Raw genomic sequence first — 19,707 nt, 5'->3', positions numbered from 1 at the left:
TACCTCCACAATTTCCCCCCTTACTTCCCTCAGCATCCGAGGATGCATCCCATCCGGACCGGGTGGCTTTATCTATTTTAAGTACAGCTAGCCTTTCTAGTACCTCTTCTTTCTCAATTTTTAGCCCATCCAGTATCTTAACTATATCTTCCTTTTCCGACACTCTGGCAGCATCTTCTTCCTTGGTAAAGACCGAGGCAAAGTATTCATTTAATACCTCAGCCCACTGCCTCCATGAGCAGATCTCCTTTATGGTCCCTAAATCGGCCCCACCGCTCCTCTTACTACCTGTTTACTATTAACATGTCTGTAGAAGACTTTTGGATTCCCTCTTATGTTGGTCACTAGCCTAGTTTCATACTCTCTCTCTTTGCCCCTCATTTCCTTTTTCACTTCTCCTCTGAACTTTTTATATTCTGCCTGGTTCTCACTTGTGTTATCAACCTGACACCTGTCATATGCCGCTTTTTTCCACTTCATCTTACTCTCGATCTCCTTTGTCATCCAGGGAGCTCTGGCTTTAGTTGTCCTACCTTTCTCCCTCGTTGGAATGTACCTTGTCTGTACCTGAATCGTCTCCTCTTTAAAGGCCACCCATTGTTCAATTACAGTTTTGCCTGCCAATCTATGATTCCAATTTACCCGGGCCAGATCTGTTCTCATCCCACTGAAATTGGCCCTCCTCCAATTGAGTATTTTTACTTTAGAATGGTCAGAGTCCTTTTCCATAGCTATTCTAAACATTATGATACTATGATCGCTGCTCCCTAAATGCTCTCCCACTGACACTTGCTCCACTTGGCCCGTCTCATTCCCTAGAACCAAGTCCAGCAATGCCTCCTTCCTCGTTGGGCCGAAAACGCACTGGTCGAGAAAGTGATCCTGAACACATTTCAAAAATTCCTCTCCTTCTTTGCCCCTTACGTTATTGTTATCCCAGTCTAGATTAGGATAGTGGAAATCCCCTGTTATCACTACTCTATGGCTTTTGCACCTCTCTGTAATTTCCCTGCAAATTTCCTCCTCTATATCCTTCCCACTAGTTGGTGGCCTGTAGAATACACCCATTAGTGTAATGGCACCTCTATTGTTCCTTAACGCTAGCCAAATAGATTCTGTCCTTGAACCCTCCAGGACATCCTCTCTCTCCAGCACTGCATTATTCTCCTTATTCAATACTGCCAGCCCCTCCTATCTTTCCTGAACACCTTGTATCCAGGAATATTTAGTACCCAATCCTGCCCTTTTTTGAGCCAGGTCTCCGTTATTGCCACAACATCGTATTCCCATGTGGCTATTTGTGCCTGCAGTTCACCAACCTTGTTTACCACGCTGCGTGCGTTCACACACGTTAAGCAAAATAAAATCAGTACAGCAATTTCTCAAAGGACATATTCTCAAAAAGGGTTATCGTTGAGCTTTGCATGTAGTATAAATTAAATGCTTCAGGCCAACACAGAGCGATCTGTCCAGCTAACACAGGCTCACTTGTGGATCTTTACCGAGCATAATCTCAATTTATGGCACTCAATAACCATGATTCCCAAGCAAAAAGGCAGCTCCCTGCTATATCAGTACACTCAGTGTATGACCTGAAGCATTGAAGGGCCAAACATCCTTCACAACTGGCAAATTAAGGTTTTTTTTTTATTGTGCAAGATGTTGGCAAAGGCAGATAAAATTTTAGCCATGCAGTATTGCAGAGCACACTCAATATATTTACAAAAAAATTTGTGTTCTTGTATTAACAGTCACAGAGCACACTGGCAGTCCCCTCATCCTCAGCTCAGTGCAGTTACGGACTCCTGTGAATGCGCAATCCTGGAAGTTCGGCAGTCAAACATTAACCTATTCCAGACCTACTATTCCTTAAAAGCACTAGAGAGTGACACTCCTGGTCAGCCAACAGTTTTATGCACAGAAGTTAAACAGAATCTTTACATATAAACAATGCCAACACAGAGAAAGTACTTTAAAAATTCTACATTATCAAATAAAAAAGTAAGACATGCTGAAACACAAATATAAGAGATAAGGTAAATTCACAGGAAGTGCTGCAGTATCCTGTGTGCTGTACAATGTCTCTAATCTTTTACCCATTGTATACTGTCACTGGCAGACTCACAAAATTAGAAACAGTCTTAATAACTGCTGGCTTGTGTTAACAGTGTAAAAGTGTAATCGGACCCAGTTGCCAAGGCTAAATATGGCAGAAGCAAACATCCCTTTCCAAACATCGCAGGTTTCACAGTGCCCTTCCTATCCCCAGGCAATTTCACACTGTGCTGCCCATTCCTACCCCCATCTCCTTCCAGGCAATTTCACACTGTGCTGCCCATTCCTACCCCCATCTCCATTCCCCTTCAGTTTCACACTGTGCTACCTACTCCCTCACTCTCAGCTCCATTCCCCTTCAGTTTCAGTGTGCTACCTACTCCCTCACACACAGCTCCATTCCCAGTTAGTTTCACACTGTGCTACCTGTTCCTTCACTCTCAGCTCCATCCCCAGACAATCTCAGTGCGCTGCCTATTCCCTCACTCTCAGCTCCGTTCCCAGATAATTTCACAGTGTGTTGGCCATTCCTACCCCCCCCATCTCCATTCCCCTTCAGTTTCACAGTGTGCTACCCATTCCCTCACTCTCAGCTCCATTCCCAGACACTTTAATGATGTGCCATGCATTCCACCACACTCCAAACACGGAAGAATCTGCAGATTTGCAGAGTAGAGGCGGTCTACGAAACACTGCTTCAGTCCTGGAGGGTTCACGCAGTCACATCTGCTTTCATAAAAATGATAATGATCGCAACTGCACGCACAGAAATTTCTGGAAAGCATGCGCCTATCATTTTCTGAACATTCTTATTTGGCAAAACAACAAAACAGGAATGTTCCAGCTTTAAACTGAGATGGCTCAGACCACAGTTACCATGGGAACAAAGCCCCTCGCCGAGCACGCTGAATGAACGCCTCCAGAAATGCCATATGCATCATTCAAATAAAACTTTTAACCTTTCTCGGCACCAGTTTTTGAGCACAGACCTCTAATAACTATGGTGATGAATGAGCTTCCAACCAGTTTTTTAAAAATTACATAAAGGTACCCATCAAAGCTGTGCTGAGACCTAATTAAAAAATGATAATTAAATGTGGAATTAAATCATCAGTGAACTCAGCAAACTTTAATTGACGCTCAAGTGCATGTGATGGCAATCAGACTTTGCAACACACACAAAATGTCATTCAGATCATCACTGGACCCAAAGCCTCTTCAGAATAACTATTCAGGGTATATAAAAGCAGAAAACACCAGGAATTGGAAAGGGAAGGCAGCCGAGGCCCCCTTCCCAGTTTCGACAGAGTGTCTACACCTGGAACAGGAACTTGACTTTTCAAATGCTGACAGGACCTCTAGAATTACATAGGACGTACAGCACAGAAACAGGTCATTCGGCACAACTAGTTTATGCCGGTGATTATTCTCCACACAAGCCTCTTCCCACCTTTACTTCATCTAACCCTATCAGCATACCCTTCTATTCCTTTCACCCGCATGTGTTTATCCAGCTTCCCCTTAAATGTATCTATGATATTCGCTCAACTACTCCACGTGGTAGCAAGTTCCACATTCTCACCACTCTCTGGGTAAAGAAGAATGTACGGCTTTCTGTGCATTGCCTGCATTTTGAGTTTTAAGATTCACAATGGAAAGAAATGAAGCAAACAGAGAACATCAGTCTGGAAAGTTTCTAAGGAGATTTCTCAGGCATGCTGATTCCAGGAGGGGAGAATGGGCTGTGTTTACATGGTTTCCTTATTCTCTTTCAGTGCAAAAACTGACACAAGAAATCTTAAGACACTCCCAGCAGTCAGATATTGCCAAGTGGCTTTACCAAAGCATTCTCTGATCCATAAACTATAACCCTTTGTGCAACACACCCCAAACTACAGGGGTAGTCACTTCACCCCCCCCCCATCACTGGCGATAACTTTTGCAGAGTTAACTGCGAGCGGAACAAATTCCCTTTAATTTTGCGCTTCCCCTGAGGATTGTGAAATATTTGTAATCGTTTGTTTTCAAGATAGAAAGGCAGACACGAAATCCACATAAGTAAATCCCACATGAAAAGAGCCCAATTTACACAACTTTGTACAATAATTAGGATCACACCTTGCCGTCCATTATAAATATCGATGGCACAAGACGAAGGCTGAAGGGTCGTGCTGATGCGTAGGAAGTCTGTCCTCGCATGCAGCACTGCTTTACACTTGGTACGGCCCTTGTTTTTGTCACATTTACAGTAATCAGGCTTTGGCTTCTTAAGGTGAAGACCGAAGGATTCAGTCGTGCTGCACTTTCAATGCTTGTACAGCATGAGCCTTTGTGCTATGCCAATCCTACAGTATACTGTGCCAATTTTGTAGTGATGCACACTTTGCCACTGGTAGTGAGGCTGATTGAAAAATGTGGTCTTGTAACCGTGGCTGCTGCATTGGCTTTGTGCTGCAGTCAGAGCCCAACAATCAGCACCCTGTACAAACGTTTCTAGCGCGCGTGCATTGGATTTCTGCCTTCTTCCACTTGACAGTGATGTGAGTGGCCAAGAAGCCACATCTGCCCATTCGTATTGCTGTTAAAAATTCTGTCAGCACCACACTAATTATTGCAGTATAGCATACACAAAGTTAAGTTTTGTTCTAAATACTGATGTAGCGCAGGGTGAGGACAGAACAGGTTCATCTCCTCTCTCCTTGCCCCCACAGAATAAATTCCAAAACTCAGCAATATTGAGGTGCAAAGTTGAGATGGAATTTTGCGGTGGTGGGGTGAAGAGCAGGTGCAGGTCACGTACGCCCCTTACAGTTACCTCCTAGTAGCTCATAACAAGTCTCTCAACTCTTCCTGAATGGGAGGTGGTGCAAAGTGGTCAAGTTTATGTGTACTGTGATGTGAGAAAGCACTCTTTCAGCTCTGGAATCTGGACACTAAGTAATGACACACCTACAAACCGTTGGGAATTTTGCTTTGCTGAAGTGACGTGCTTTTCTTACCTGAGGGTACCTGCGTTTGATGGAGTTCAAAGCTCCCTCAGGAAGTTTGGCTAGTTCAGAGTCTCTCACTGCATGGACCGTGGTGGCAGAGGGCTGACGAGTAAGGGCTTCTACCTGTGGGGGGGGGGAAGAGAAAAACAGGAACTATTAGGAATGAACTTTAGCTAAACTCATAACATTTGGCACTCACCTGTAGCGGCAGCTTTGGGGAGTGAAGACGTGAAGTGCTGTTGTGTCAGTGGCCACACTATAGTATAGTGATATTTGAGAGTCTAAACCTGTAATATTTAATTTTTCTCAAATCTCCACATCTTTTGGAAAATCTTGCACTGCATCGATTACAAGAGCTTGATCACTCTAGACAAGACAAGTTACTAACACAACTGTGAACTGGTTTGAATCCAGCCCAGATGGATGGATAAAAGTCCCCACTCTGCTGGCTGTAAGGGTCCCTAAGTTTCAACCCAATTGCTAGTGGGTGCAAATCCACAGCAAGGCTCCCCAAAACTCATTAAAAAAAAATCATTAATTGGCAGTTTTTCTCAGAGTGCTTACGGCTTGGGAAACAGACATGTCATATATATCCATATTGTGCAGGAACATTAGAGGGAGCTTTAGTCTGCTCCTAGCTGTGCTGTACCTGGCCTAGGAGTGCTCGATACTAAAGGTGGGTGCCTAAAATGTTTAAATTCCCCAACACTAATATCCCTCACAACGAGGAAGGCTAAAAAAAAATCAAAAAGATGAACAGTACAAAGTCCATGGTGACAGGGTAACAACATACATTCTTATATTGCTTCTGATTTACAGCATGACGTCTCGAAGCACTTGACAGAATGGAGGGGAAAAGTGAATGTCAAGCAGGAGGGGGTAAGGGAAAGGCTTTAGGAATTTAGCAAAAGCATGAGCAAAGAGGAGAATTATTGGAATGTTTTCAAAAGCACAGAAGGAGCTGATCAAGGAGTAGTGTGTGATTAGTTCACGTGCCATCCCCATACGTTGAGTTGCCAATCTTTGCCAGGGTGGTGGCGACATCTTGGTGCTTTCCCAATTTGGAGGTTGCGGGGGCGGGGTGGAATGAAATAAGAGAGAAATAGGCAGTAACATCCTGATGGGGCACTCAAGCACCTTCTACTGGTGGACCACAGAGGGAGAGACCAGGAAGCTACTCACCTACCTACCCTTTTGGCCCAGGATTGAGGCATGTCATACGACTGCCACTGAACCAGGAAGGAGAAGTGAAAGGTACAATGGATTCAGAGATCCTTAGATGACACGTGATTAGCCACTTACGGGTTTCCGACGAGCACTGAAACAATAAAAGCTCTGAATTGACTACGTATACAAAACTGGACCATTGGCGTTTACAAAAGGGGTGTGTAAGCACTGGAAAATGTGCAGAAGTGAGCAAGTGTAAGGGGGGAGGGTTGAGCTGTAAGGATAGATTCAAAAGGCTCAATTCCTGCAGCCTACAAAAGGAGACAGTTAAGGGAGGTGACCTACGACCATACAAAAACGACGGACAGGAGATCAGCTGGCTCGTCGAGCCTGCCCTACAATCATGATGCCTTAAGCATCACGATTCACCTCGTTGAAATATATGAAATATTAAATGGCATAGCTAAGGTAAATCCTGAATATTACTTTAAAGTGAGGCATTGAGGGCTGCTACTCTACCTCTAGACTCCTCCACCTCATTACTTTCCTTCCCTACATTCAAAGGTTCCCTCAAAACCCTTCTCTTTAACTGTGACTTTGCTGTGCCCCGCACCCTCACAAACTCTGCTTTCCCTTCTGCTCACCGTTCTTAATAAAAAGTAAATTTAGATCATATATTAGAATGAAACTCTTCACACACAGGGTGATAAATGTCTTGAATAGTCTGCCAGACAAGACAGTGGAGATGCAGACTTTGGAATCTTCAAAACACAGTGGGATGCTGGGCTGGGAGAGTTAGTGTACTGTAGGGATGAGCTTCAGGGGGCAGAATATGCTTTTCTTGTCCTTGATTTGTCTTAAATTCTAAACTTTCAACAAGAAATACAGCTGCAAGGAGGCGGTCCATAAACTCCAGGTCAACACTGAATTGCTACGCAAGGAGGTGCTTTTTCTAAATTCATTCTCGGGATGTGGGCGTCGCTGGCAAGGCCGGCATTTATTGCCCATCCCTAGTTGCCCTTGAGAAGGTGGTGAGCCTTCTTCTTGAACCGTGTACCCCATAACCTGTCTATCATTAGGCTTTGAATCCAGTTACCGCGTTTCTTCAATGCACCGTGTTACAGTTACCATACTGAACTGACGACTAACAGGTTCCGCAATGACTTCAGCTGTCGCACTGAAATCGTCCCACAGTACGGGGACTTTAACACAACCACAGGAGTAAAGAGTCAAGGCCACTGACGTCCTTGAACAATAGTTTATTAAGAGCCCTACGCTGAATGACGTTAGGTGGAATGAAGATTTTGTCATTCTCTGCCTGGAGCAACCCACAGCCCTACGCAAACAGTATAGTTGCAGTATTTATAGCCAAGGGATTATATAGATTGTAGGAAAATAGCCATCAAGTAAAATTGAGAAGTAGAGAATAAACAAGCTGCAACTAGCGAGCAGCACTCACAAATACTCCCAGCCACACAATCACAAGGTGCTGCAGGAGGTGTTTTTTGGAAATTCTTTCAAAGTGTGTAAACCTGCACACTCAAATATCACAATAAACTAAAAAAATACTGTTTTAAAAACATGGTGTGGTTTTACCACCATTTGTTAACACATTCATGCTGCGGTCAAATTTTTTGGCTAATGAAAGAAACAACTCCATTCCCTCACGTTTGTTACAACTGACGGTAACCCAGAGGGCAAGCTGCCTGCTCTCAGGCTTTTGCCATTGCTACAATTACTTGTGTGTGCATGAGAAGAGAGCGTGAAACGAAGGAAGAAAAAAAGGGAGGGAGAATGCATATTCTCTCTTTCCCTCTTGCTTGGCCCCTCCAAATAGCTCTCTCTCTAGCTTAGCATCCAATTTTGTCTGATTACATTTCTGTGAAGTATCTTGGGATATTTTTCAAAGTTAAAGGCTCTCTATCAATGCAGGTTGTTGTCTAGTCCATTCTTCCAATTCTCCCTTTCTTGGGCTTCTCTGCATTGTTCTCATCGTCACTCCTTGCCTGTTAGGTCTTTTATGTCTCAGTCTTTCCTTCCATTCCCCCATATTAATTATCATCATAGTTTCCTACCCTTACTTTCCGAACAACAGTAGAAAGAGGTGGGGCTATGTAGCTCTGACAACAGCCTATCCTCACTGCAGGAGACAAACTCATTTCGGACCATGTGGGAGAATGGGAGTGCCCCCTTTCCCCATCTCTAGATGCACCAGGAGAAAGCAGATATATTAACTGTCCAAGGCAGGGGAAGAGGTCTCAAACAGCAATGAGATGAACAACCAGTTAATTTGTCTGCAGTGCTGTTGCTTAGGAACATGACAACAAGAGTAGGTCATTTGACCCAAGGAGTTGCTCCATCATTTTGTTAGGCATAGTTATTTTTGCAATCCCAATACATAATTTTTTCTCAATACCTTCCAAGTAAGTATCTCTCTCTTTTAAACACTTCAACTGATTCTGCATCTATCACTTTCTGGGGCAGTGCTTTCTACATTCCCACAACCATAGGTGTGAAGAATTTTCTTCCTGGATGCCCTTCATTATTTTAAACACATCAATCGGATCACCCCACAATTTCCTCATTCCCAAGGAGTAAAACCCAAGCATACCCAGTTTCTCAATAGCTCAGTCCCTTCGCCCCAGGTTTCCTCCTGGTGAATAGTCAATGGTCTTTCTCCAAAAGTAGGATGGCCAAAATTGAAGTTCTCCAAATGAGATCTAACCAGTGCGCTGTATAACTCCAGCAGCACTTCTTTGTTATTTCACAGTTTATAACTCGATAAAAATGGGATGCTGGATTTTAATCGCTTTTGCACCTGCAAGCTAGCTATTCATGTAGCTGGATCCCTAAATCCCTCTGATCACCTACACTCTAGTGCTTCCCTATTTAGACAGTATTCCCAACAACCATTCTTACTTGTGTACTACTTCACACTTGTTACCTTAAACTTCATCTGCCAGCCCGCCCATTTAATCTATATCCTTTTTGGAACTTTCTGCTCTATTCACAATTCAGCATACCTCCTATTAGTTTAGTATAATCGGCAAACTTGGAAAAATTGCCATTGATTCATTAAACAAGGTCATGTTTGAGAGAGATATATATATATATATATACACACACACACACAATTATATATATATGTATATGTATGTATAATATATAGATAATGAACATGACCTTCGTTTTGGAATAGAGGAGATTATATATATCTTCTTGACAGTCACTATCTCAAGGGACGGTGGGCCAAAAATACTCTCTATCTTGCATCATTATTATCGTTGCTGATGCAAAATTGTTAGCATTCTTTTTCCCAGGCCACTATCTCTGGGGAAGCAGTAGGTGAAAGCCAATGACAGTTCTGGGTCAAATTCTCTTGGATGAAGGATTGCTGGCAGCCTACATCCCGAGTTTGTTTCTCCTGGGCAACGGTGGTTTGATGACCGTGGTTTTTGCTCGAAGTTGCCGCCTTGTTTCTAGCGATAGAAATAGAACGACAGACTTGCATTTATGTAGCGCTTTTCACGACCTCAGGACATCCCAAAACGCTTTACACCCAATGAAATACTTTTGAAGTGCAGTCACTGCTGTAATGTAGGAAATGCGGCAGCGAATTTGCGCACAGCAATATCCCACAAACAACAATGTGATAGTGATAAGATAATCTGTTTTTCAGTGATGTTGGTAAACAATTTGGACTCGTAAGTACAATTTCAAAATTTGCAGACACCACCAAACTGGGGGTATAGTAAATCTTCTCTCTAGAAAAGAAAAAGGCTGAAGGGCAACCTGATAGAGGTCTTTAAGATTATGAAGGGGTTTGATAGGGTAGTGGGGGAGACCAAAACTAGGGGCCATAATATAAGATAGTCACCAATAAATCCAACAGGGAATTCAGGAGATACTTCTTTACCCAAAGAATGGTATGAATGTGGAACTCGCTGCCACAAGGAATAGTTGAGGAGAATAGCATAGATGCATTTAAGGGGAAGTTCGATATGCACGAGGGAGAAAGGAATAGAAGGATATGCTGATAGAGTTAGACGAAGAGGGGTGGGAGGAGGCTTGTGTACAGCATAAATGCCAGCATAGACCAATTGGGTCAAATGGCTGTAGACTCTACGCAATGTTAGGGAACCAAGGGTCTAGTGAGAGGGAGGAACTGAAGGAAATCACTATTAGTAAACAAAAAGTGCTAGGGAAATTAATGGGGTTAACGGCTGACAAATCCCCAGGGCCTGATAATCTACATTCCCAGAATATTAAAGGAAGTGGCCCTGGAAATAGTGGATGCATTGGTGATCATCTTCCAAAATTCTACAGACTCTGGAACAGTTCCTACAGATTGGAGGGTGGCAAAAGTAACCCCACTATTTAAAAAAGGGAGAGAAAAAACAGGGAATTACAGACCAGTTAGCCTAACATCAGTAGTGGGGGAAAATGCTAGAGCCTATTATAAAGGATGTGATAACAGAACACTTGGAGGGCATTAATGGGATTGGACAAAAACAGCATGGGTTTATGAAAGGGAAATCATGCTTAACAAATCTACTGGAGTTTTTTTGAGGATGTAACTAGTGGAATAGATAGGGGAGAACCAGTGGATGTGGTGTACTTGGATTTTCAGAAGGCTTTTGATAAGGTCCCACACAAGAGGCTAGTGTGCAAAATTAAAGCACATGGGATGGGGGGAATATACTGGCATGGATTGAGAATTGGTTGACAGACAGGAAACAGAGAATAGGAATAAACGGGTCTTTTTCCGGGTGGCAGGCAGTGACTAGTGGGGTACCGCAGGGATCAGTGCTTGGGCCCCAGCTATTCACAATATATAACAATGATTTGGATGAGGGAACTAAATGTAACATTTCCAAGTTTGCAGATGACACAAAGCTGGGGTGGAATGTGAGCTGTGAGGAGGATGCAAAGAAGCTCCAATGTGATTTAGACAAGTTGGGTGAGTGGGCAAGAACATGGCAGATGCAGTATAATGTGGATAAATGTGAGGTTATCCACTTTGGTTGTAAAAACAGAAAGGCAGGTTATCTGAATGGTGATAGATTGGGAAAAGGGGAGGTGCAACGAGACCTGGGTATCCTTGTACACCAGTCGCTGAAAGCGAGCATTCAGGTGCAGCAAGCAGTTAGGAAGGCGAATGGTATGTTGGCCTTCATTGCAAGAGGATTTGAGTACAGGAACAGGGATGTCTTACTGCAGTTATACAAGGCCCTGGTGAGACCAAATCTGGAGTATTGTGTGCAGTTTTGGTCTCCTTATCTGAGAAAGGATGTCCTTGCCATGGAGGGAGTGCAACGAAGGTTTACCAGACTGATTCCTGGGATGGCAGGACTGACGTATGAGAAGAGATTGGGTCGACCAGGCCTATATTCACTAGAGTTTAGAAGAATGAGAGGTGATCTCATCGAAACATATAAAATTCTAACAGGACTAGACAGACTAGATGCAGGGAGGATGTTCCCGATGGCTGTGGAGTCCAGAACCAGGGGTCACAGTCTCAGGATACAGGGTATGCCATTTAGAACCGAGATGAGGAGAAATTTCTTCACTCAGAGGGTGGTGAACCTGTGGAATTCTCTACCACAGAAGACAGTGGAGGCCAAGTCAATAGATGTATTCAGGAAAGAGATAGATATATTTCTTAATGCTAAAGGGATCAAGGGATATGGGGAAAAAGCAGGAATGGGGTACCGAGTTAAACTATCAGCCATGATCATTTTGAATGGCAGAGCGGGCCCGAAGGGCTGAATGGCCTACTCTTGCTCCTATTTTCTATGTTACTATGTCTATGTAATTCTATGTAATTGGTTGAGGGATAAATGTTGGCCAGGGCTCTGGGGGGAGTCAGGTTAGTCGACATAACCCTATCTTTTCAAAGCCCTGCTGATTCTCTCTACCAAGTGCTTGCTTATTCTGTCCCTCATAATGGTTTCTAGCAATTTTCCCACTGCTGACATTTGATTCACTGGCCTGTTAATACTTGGGTTTGCTCCCTTCCAATCTTCCAGATCCACCAATGTCTAGAAAACTAACCCATGCATCCCCAATTTCCTTGCCCATTTCTTTTTAATACCCCAAGGTAGAAACCATCTAGGCTTGAAGGTTTGTCTGGCTTCAATCCCATTAATATGGACAGTGCTGAGATAGACAGTGAACGAGAGAGAGAGAGAGAGATGTCACCTGACCAGGGACTGCGAAAGCCAGCGCTACCTGAGCCTGGTCACCCTCAGCCAGCTCTGCTATCTCAACTCTGTGTAATTAAAGCGGTGCTGAAGCTACTTCTCCCAGTCTCTGGAGGCTACAGCAGATTAGCTGCAAGTAGCACTAAATACTGTGGCAGGAATACTTCCTTCCTACCAGTTATGTAATTCTCCTTTTAGAACCATTTTTATTTTGCAAAACACCAGTTAATCATCCAGTTTCATTGTACTAGTGATTGAGTACTCTGTATTGTGCAATTCAATTTTAATTACTGCGGCTGATTTTTAATTCCAGTGTTTTAGCAATCATCATTATTATAGAATGTCTCCGTTCTTACCCCCAACCAATGGAGGCAACCCTGTTTAACAGAACCCCAGAAACTGTATTGACTTGTATTAAACTGGATAGAATACTAGAGCCTGGTCTTCAGTTGCTTCCAAGCCTTTATTCACAGAGATCCACATTACCCAAACCACACCCTATTTAAGCTCTCATTTAAATGGGTACGAGAGTCCCCAATTGATACGCACCATCTGAATACAATTAACACTAATTGATATAAATCATATGGACACAATTAACATGACTGGTGTGGTCGTTCATTGCACGTGGAGCCTGGGTACAGGTTGCATTCAGGTGGTCATTCACTGGAAGTAAAATTACAACTGAGAACCTTTCCCACCAAGCTGGTCTCTCATAACAGGGGTCTTAAATGATAGGTTCCACTATATTCCCACCAGTGCTTTGCATCCTCTCCTGTTCCTTAGTTCTACCCCTGTCGCGATTCCCCTTGCAGTTTTACACTCATTTAAATCCCTCCTTTCTACCTGCACGGTGGTGTCCTTTATTAATACTACCCATTCCTTTCCTATTCCCCCCCCTACCCCCATCCTGATTTATTAGCTCGCAATATTGCCTGGGCTGCAGCCAGGTCTCTGTAGTGCTACCACATCAAAGCTCTCTAGCTGGATTTGTGCTAGCTCCTCACCTATTGGTCCTCTTGCTTCTGTTAATTCACTGTCTTGCTTAACTTGCTCTATTCCAACAAGAAATTAATGCAGAATTGCAAACAGAAAAATAAAAAAGCAAAGGTAACAAAAAAAAACCTTAATCTGGGCATTTCGTGCTTTATAATCATGGCATTCCCAACACCAACCACCACCACTCCACATCAAACCATCCGGGGAATGACGATACTATCATGGTCATTTCCATTCCAATAAATCCAAGAATATATTGTTGTAATAGACTGAACAGGCACTGAAAACCGTTTAGATTTTTTTACATAAATGTCTTGCATCTCCTGTGTATCCGTCACACTTCAAAATGTCCCATTTTGTTATGGATGTAAAGCAACCTCAAAAATGGAGGAAAGCCAGTAACTTTGTGCTGGGTTCTTCCAACCTGGTTCCTGAAATTTACAAGCATTTCCCAATCTGCAAAGTCCCTGACACCAAACAATTAAGTTCTGGCCTCACATTGTGCTTAACAATTAAACTTCGTGGCATTAAAGGAGACTGCTCCACCTCATCAACACAATATTACACTGTATAACACTCCTGTCTTTACACATACCCTATCATCCTGCTTATCAAGAGCAACACCACGGGACAGCCACTAGTTTTCTAAAATCCTTTAGCACCCCGTGCCCTGTAAAGCTTCAGAGTTAAGAAATCTAACTTTATAACTGTAACTCCCAAACCTTTAATTGTGTTTTAATCTAGTGAGCCTCACTACATTCAAGCTAACAAGGTTTTTTTAAATCAATTTCAGTGGAGCAAGTGGAAGATTCTCCCCCCCCACCACCCCCATGGCTTAATAGATAAACGTACCACACAGTGTTGTGCTGAGCCATACAGACCAGGAGGGTCTCACGTTCGATCCTCAGCTGCGCTGTGTTAGGTTTGTTCAACTAGGGCAGCAGATGGGCCTCCGCACCCTTGGGCCATAGAAGGTTAAAATCAGCTTCCAAAGGCCGGTTGTCTTTTTCAGTGATCCCTGCCTGAAAGTGCATGTGCATAGACGCAGTCATGGCAGGAATGGGCTCAGTTGCGAAACTCCCCGCGGTTGAACAGCCCACCAGGACTCATCGCCTAGGTTCAGACGTGGAATAGCGACACGAGCCAGATATTGGAGGGCTTGTTTGCTCCTCCTCACCTGAAGGGATTGACTCTTGCTGGGCTCGAGTTCAACAGGCACTAGCTGCCCTCTGCTACCTTGTTCAAGTGGCCACTCTTCACGCGTTGGCTATCGGTCTACCCTTCCTTCGTAGGAGGCATCACAGCTGACCGTGGATTCTGTTCTCACCCGCTATCCACACGGGGCACTAGATTCTGACCTCTAAAGAGCCCGAGATGGCCCTTCCCTAATCCAGTGATGCTGAAGCCAATTGTAGTGACCCCTACTGCCAGCCCAGATGAGAACAGCTAACTCAACATAGACCAGGGATGGAACCTGGGGCCTTCTGTTCTGTATGGCTCAGCACCACATCAAACACCCACTGAGTCACTGGGGAGTGCCATATGATTTTCAGTGCAAAGATTATCAAATTGCTTATTAAAAGCTACTTCGAAGATGATAGGAATCAATTTCTGATGTATAGAACCATGTTTAAAGTCATATTTTTAATTGAGTCAAGTTTAAACAACTAAAAGTCATACGCACAATAAACAGGTGTCCAAGCCTGAAAATGATCAGAGAAGTAAACATCCTTACAGGTGATTTATGGTTGCTAAGCGATGATAGCATCAACGATCCCTTAGCAATTACTCCATCAGCTGCTGACGCGGACTCTGTCTAAAAATACCAGCTCACCCGTAACTGAGCTCGGGGAGGGGGGAGCCTGCAGCTTATTGTTCAGTGGTTAAATGCCACAGGTTGTTGTGGAAGGTAAGCTGACTTTATCGGTGCTAGCTCCCTGCTACTTTCCTGTAACGTTTTAAGTCGAGTGCCTTTATGCAAACTCTCACATCATTCTGGCTTACAGCATTAACAGAGTGCCTGCACAGAAGGCAGCAAGTGAATCTGCCCCTCCGTGTGACATCTAGCTCTTCAAATTTAAAATCAGGATTATTTATTTATTCTGAGTTCTGATGAAAGGTCATCGACCTGAAATGTTAACGACTCTGTTTCTCTCTCCGCAGATGCTGTCTAACCTGCTGAGTGTTTCCCAGCATCTTCTGTTTTTATTATCCATTTATTTCTTCTCTTATATGGTATGTTTTTTTTTAAACCAGGTCTGACATTAATCAAAAGCCGCATATCTTTCGACGTTCACAGACATTGTGTAAAACTCAGTCATTTTCCCTTCCATCAAAATGTTAATGGACCTAATCAATCTACATATAAATTATCTAACCATGCCTGCTGTAGAATTATACATCAGTGTAGGTGGAAAACAGTTATGGAGCAAAATAAAATAAACCAAGGAGTGCAGTGGATGGTGTAATGTCCTTTCATCTCTGGAGCCTGGGTTCAAACCAAGCGGTGGACTGTTGGGAGGAAAGCCTCTTCTCCTTGATGGTTGTACGGGTCTAAAAAGTGAGCTTAATTTGGGCAGAACACAATTAAGCACTAACTGGCAGTCTTGCTCAGAGTGGTGTAAGAAATGGAAAGGCACTGATGCAATGGGGGTACTGTTTTGAGATAGAAGTCAGCACCTTGCTGTTCCTGACCCAGGAGTGCTGGTCGAGGCAGTGTAGAAGATGCTTTACCCATGTTGCATCTGATCCGAGACCGCTCAATTTGCACAACAGGCCAGAGTGGAAAAACGTGTCATTACCTTCCTCTAGGGCTCTACTTGCCAGTCAATCAGCTTTAGAGAAAAGGCAGCCTATCTATAATGGAGCTCTTGGGAAGAAGCAGTCCATTAATCTTCAGTGGTTCAATGCTATAATTCATTCTTTAACACAAGGTGACTTTATCAGCACCAGCCCCTTGTTAATGAACTGGAAGAGAGATAAGGTTCTGCAGAATGTGGGGAAATTAATCACCCTCCTGGAAAGATATAGGGAACAAAAGGACCACCCCCCTGAATCGTACTATATGGAGGTGATAAAGGGAATAGATAGAACTGCAGCCTATATTACCAATTTTTGAAAATGTGCTCATTTCCCACATGGTGTTAATCACATAATAAGCAGATGGTTCTCTGCATCTGTTGATTTTGAACAATTGTTTAATCAATGATGACTGATATAGCAAGGAAACTGGTGAGAAGGAGTTACTGAGCCACATACTGCAAGAGAGCTGGATTAATATCATGTACAGATATTCAATAACACAACGTGGATGGAAACAGTTAGTGAGCCCAACATTGAGAGGGAGCTGGATTGATTTCAGTAGAGATACAGTCATTGACTCATGGTGCTGACTGGGAGGAGTTACTGATGGTGTGAAACCAATTGTATCATTTTATTTTTATCCTAAATTTCTATTTTTTTCCCATCTCGAGGGAGCAGACTCCTTACTGCGATGCCAGACACCGTCCAGTACCCTCACCTAAGTGGACGTGGTGAGGCTGAACACCAAGCATCGGCAGGCTATTCAACTGTGAGAGATATCACAGGCGAGCCTGATCCTCACCCAGCATCTGCCCACAAGCACTTTCCAGCAGAGGTCACTGGACAGAGCTTAGGAGCAGCAAAGCTGATTTCATCCCTGCTCAGTCCAAGGGCACTGGGTTCAATTGTAGCCTTGATATTTATCCTACATAAACCTGAAGCATAAAACAAATTGCAGCTGAAAAGTTATTGGCACCACCACTCCCGCGGGATTCTTTCCCCAACACCGTCCTGACAGTGGGAAGCTGGCCGGGGGAATCACCACAGAAACTGGACTGCACCGATTCCCATTATTTTCCCATGGGACTAGTTGGCTTAGTAGTAACCTACAATTTTTACTGATCCTAAATATTTGGGGGGGGGGGGGGGGGGGGGAGAAAGAGAGGGAGGGAAACTCATACACATCAGTGCAGGAACTTACAAGACAACAAACTTTTCTAAACCCAAGCTGTGAACCTAGGCTGCTACCCGAGAAACTGTAAGCATTTAAAACAAAAGTAGACGTTTATAATTTTCAAAACGTTAACAACATTTGAAGTGATTTGCTGTACTGTCACTGCTTTGATACGTAAAGCCACATCACCCCCTTGTGGCTGTAAGACTCGGTACAGCACACAGTCTCACAAAAATTAGAGAAATTACTATCTGTTATGGAGAATGATGTGGAATGTAACAGACACACAATTACTGACATGGTTTCTTTGACTCCCCTGAGAGACTAGAAGAATCAGAAACAAGAAAAACAAAACTGGGCTGTGAAGAGTTTCATCGGAATATAAGTTGGATTTTGACTTATCGTTCACTTCTATGCAAGATATTAAATTTGTGAAAGAAATACCAGGGGAGCAAAGACTGACATGTCAATCCCAAAGCACCGCAGTGGGCTAATACTGAGTCAGCCAATGGCTCCCTTAGCGCACTGCCGCAGATTTAGGAATTGAAAGGAAAGTTAAGGACAGACGTCAGGAAGTAAATTTTTTTTTTACATACAGGGAGCTGGAACGGGTTGCCAGGACGGTAAATTGAGGGAAACACTAACAAAACAGCTTATTGTGGTAGTGGGAAGACGGTAAGATTGGAGGAGATTAAATGGGCTGAACCTACCTTATGAGTTGTGTTTTTGTTTGTGTTTTAAGCAAGATGCTCTCTTTAACTAGATCCCAGCAACCAGCTCCCAGACATCTGTTGGGGTCCTGAGTGGGGATTCTTCCATTATCCTCTCGCTCATTCTCTTTGTTGAGCCACTTGCCTACATTACAACAGTGACCTACACTTCAAAAGGTCCACCTCTCAGGATGCAAAAGATCCCAAGGCACTATTTGAAGACGACCAGGAGAGTTCTCCTGGTGTCCTGGCCAACATTTACCCCTCAGCCAACATCACTAAAACAGATTATCTGTGCATTTATCACAATGCAGTTTGTGGGATCTTGCTGTGCACAAATTGTATGCCATGTTTCCCTACATTGCAACAGTGACTACACTTTGAAAGATTGGCCGTGAAGTCATGCACATACAACAGCAACTTGAGCGAGGTAGAACATCGTGTCTGGCACTTGTGGGATTGTACCCCAGCAAGGAGTTGTCAGGAGAGGCGGGGACAGAAAATGGGGGGAAATAGAGGAAGAAAAAGTAAGGGGGAACGGATGGAGGTAACATTTTGCCCTCAGTGTTTCTCATTAAAGGAGTAGGTCTGGGTTAAGTTTTTAAAAGAATAAACAAGTTTAATTGACATCCATTTCATAAGAGCAGGCCCAGTGGGAGTCTCAACTCTGAATCAGAGAGGGTCGACAGCAAATAAAAACTGATCCATGACTGGTCTGCAATCGAACTGAAAACAGTGCCTGGCCTTGGCCACTAATAGCAACAGACCTATTCGCCTTCACTCTAATCCAATCGCTAATGAAATGGATATACACGGTGCTCCGTGAAAAAATTCCTGTACTTTTAAAAAAAATAAGCATTCACATTAAATTAAAAAAATAACAACCAACTCAGGACACATCTGTGGGCTACGCGTGAATCTCCTGTGGTGTTGGTTATGGTGAGTTTCGTGTAGGTGTCATTTTAATGCCTCCCTTATGATGTTTGTGTGAAGTCTATGTCTTTGATTGTGTGCCGCGTTTGTGTGTGTTTCTTTGTCCTATGACGCGTGTCTCATTGGTGCCGATGTTCATTTCTATATGTTGATCTGTATGTGGGATGTTTCCTTGTGGCAAATTTCACTGTTTTGTCTATGTGCATAATCTCACTGTTTATCATGATGTGTGTGAATACCCGGGTGCCTGTTTTTATCTGTTGTGATTACTGGTGTGATCTAAATGTAATCAATTTGAGGAGCTGTGTGATTAAGCGTGTCTGTAGTTTTTATGTCTTGGTTTATATCTGTGCTCGAAGCGTCTGTGTTCCCCAGTGTTTAGCACTCTGTTTTTTTGAAAGTTTAAAAAAAAATAAGCTGCGGTGATGTGAAAAGGTCACTTGTGTGTCTAAGTTTTATAATTGGATATGTGGAATATATTTGTGGGACAGCTGACGCAGCGATGCACTCATGACGTTTTGTTCCTGATGCGATGCTTCTGTTATGGGGTAATTGGTAGTCCGACAGCCGATAAAGAAGTGAAATTGCAGGGATGGAGGCACTGGGGAGGGGAAGGGGGGAATGTGGAAGAGACAAGTAAGAGGGAGTGGGGCTGTGAAGAAAGACAAAAGGTT

The 19,707-nt window shown here is 43.5% G+C and overlaps 1 protein-coding gene across 2 annotated transcripts in view; it reads right to left on the bottom strand.

Moving 5' to 3' along the window:
- Positions 1 to 19,707, bottom strand: part of pnpla7b (patatin-like phospholipase domain containing 7b) — a 293,395-nt gene that overhangs the window by 155,460 nt on the left and 118,228 nt on the right. For both annotated transcript variants that reach the window (XM_067969546.1, XM_067969547.1), the window contains exon 20: positions 5,055 to 5,168. In XM_067969546.1, coding sequence (XP_067825647.1) covers positions 5,055 to 5,168 — 114 coding nt within the window. The remainder of the gene's footprint in view (positions 1 to 5,054; positions 5,169 to 19,707) is intronic.

Source organism: Heptranchias perlo, chromosome 31 (genome assembly GCF_035084215.1).
Source record: "Heptranchias perlo isolate sHepPer1 chromosome 31, sHepPer1.hap1, whole genome shotgun sequence".
Classification (NCBI taxonomy): Eukaryota; Metazoa; Chordata; class Chondrichthyes; order Hexanchiformes; family Hexanchidae; genus Heptranchias; species Heptranchias perlo.
Note: the sequence above shows the minus strand (reverse complement) of the source record. Positions and strands in the feature narration are given on the sequence as shown.